Source organism: Arachis duranensis, chromosome 3 (genome assembly GCF_000817695.3).
Source record: "Arachis duranensis cultivar V14167 chromosome 3, aradu.V14167.gnm2.J7QH, whole genome shotgun sequence".
Lineage (NCBI taxonomy): Eukaryota > Viridiplantae > Streptophyta > Magnoliopsida > Fabales > Fabaceae > Arachis > Arachis duranensis.
Genome location: NC_029774.3, coordinates 135217927 through 135219400, shown reverse-complemented (window position 1 = coordinate 135219400; position 1474 = coordinate 135217927). Strand labels below are relative to the sequence as shown.

Sequence of the window (1474 nt, the reverse complement as noted above, 5' to 3'; positions counted from 1 at the left end):
TATCGGAACAAAACGCATTATTTTTCCCAATTTTCTTTTTCAATAAAAAATGGGTCAAGGGCTTTAGCCTTAAAGACAAAATGAAAAAAGCAACCTTGACCTCGAAGGGTTTTTTTTAAGCAAGAAAAAAAAAAAAGAAAAATAGAAAATAGAGTTACGGCGAGGAGCATAGGAGGGTTTCGTTTTCATTCACTTCCGACGTAAATACTACGACTGTATAGGAAGAACGACGCGCCCATTCGTTTCAACTTCCTTTTCTTCTTTCTCTCTGCGACGGCGATCACCCTTTCTCGGCTCATCTTATTCTTTGCCTGGTTTGTCTTCTTCACACGCTCTTACTCTCTATTCCGCTATCCTCTCCCATAATCATTCTTCGCTTGCATGCTTCTCTTTTGTTTTTGAGAGTTTTAGAGGTCATTCTCTTCATCTTAATCTCCTCATTGTGTTTCCACAGTTTCGTAGTAGCAGGCTAGCAGCTTTTAATTCTGTTTTTTTAACCCACTTATCTCATTTTTAACGATTAATTTACTACAGCTACTACTATTATTTGATTTGATACGCTGATACTCTTATTATTTGTCGTAATGCATAATATATTTTCGGTTGATACTGGTAGGTTTTTGTTTTCGCTTTTCTCCTTTTCTGTTCAATGGTTATGAACCTTCCGTTTCAATTTATATGCTACTAGTTGAGGATAAATGTTTGCAATAACTGAGTCTGGTTTTTCTATTTTGGTGATTGGATGGATTGTGTTATTTGCAAAATAGTGCTTTTTGTTAATTGTATCAGCATCATGTATTGCTGCATGCATTTTATTTTATTTTATTTGGGTCTAAATTGCTGCATGCATTTTGAATAATCTAACTGCTTTTGCTGGGAATTCAAACGGCTATTTGGGCTAACATGCTAACTTGGGTGTTTCACTATTGGAAAATATGTATACTGCTCTTATTTTTATATTCTTTCCACCCGAATTCAGGTAGAGATACCATGCTAAAGAGAAGAGGATGCCCTAAAGGGTCAAGTGCTCAGAAGAAGATTAAAGAGAGTGCGGATAGTGGACTGGAGATTCTTGATAATTTGCCAAATGTTTTGAAAGTGGAATCCATCTCTGGAGATGTGCAGGATGCAGGTGCATATGTATTTACTTTATTTTATGCACATGATTATTTGTCTACTTGCTTTGTATTGTTTGATAATTGTCATGATAAACATATGCTACATGTTTTGGTATTTTTAGAATTCTATGTTTCAGATACGAGTATGCCAAAGAAGAGGGGACGAGGACGGCCCAAAGGTTCTGGGGTTCAGAACCATGAAGAAAGTATCCATAGCAACTTGAACAGTCAGAATATTTCATCAGCTTTGGGGGACGTTGGCCGTAGGTGTGAAGAGTCAGGACAGTCAGGTGTGGCTTGCTACAATTTTTTTTTTCTTTTTTACCTCTTCACTTTTCAATTACCATTGCTGTTTG

General features: G+C 36.6%; 1 protein-coding gene across 1 annotated transcript in view; it reads left to right on the top strand.

The window, feature by feature from the left end:
* Positions 1-226: 226 nt before the first annotated feature.
* LOC107482138 (uncharacterized) overlaps positions 227-1474 on the top strand; it is a 3783-nt gene continuing 2535 nt past the window's right edge. The window contains exons 1-3 of the mRNA XM_052258577.1: positions 227-314; positions 980-1132; positions 1241-1408. Coding sequence (XP_052114537.1) covers positions 991-1132; positions 1241-1408 — 310 coding nt within the window. The 5' untranslated portion in view covers positions 227-314; positions 980-990. The remainder of the gene's footprint in view (positions 315-979; positions 1133-1240; positions 1409-1474) is intronic.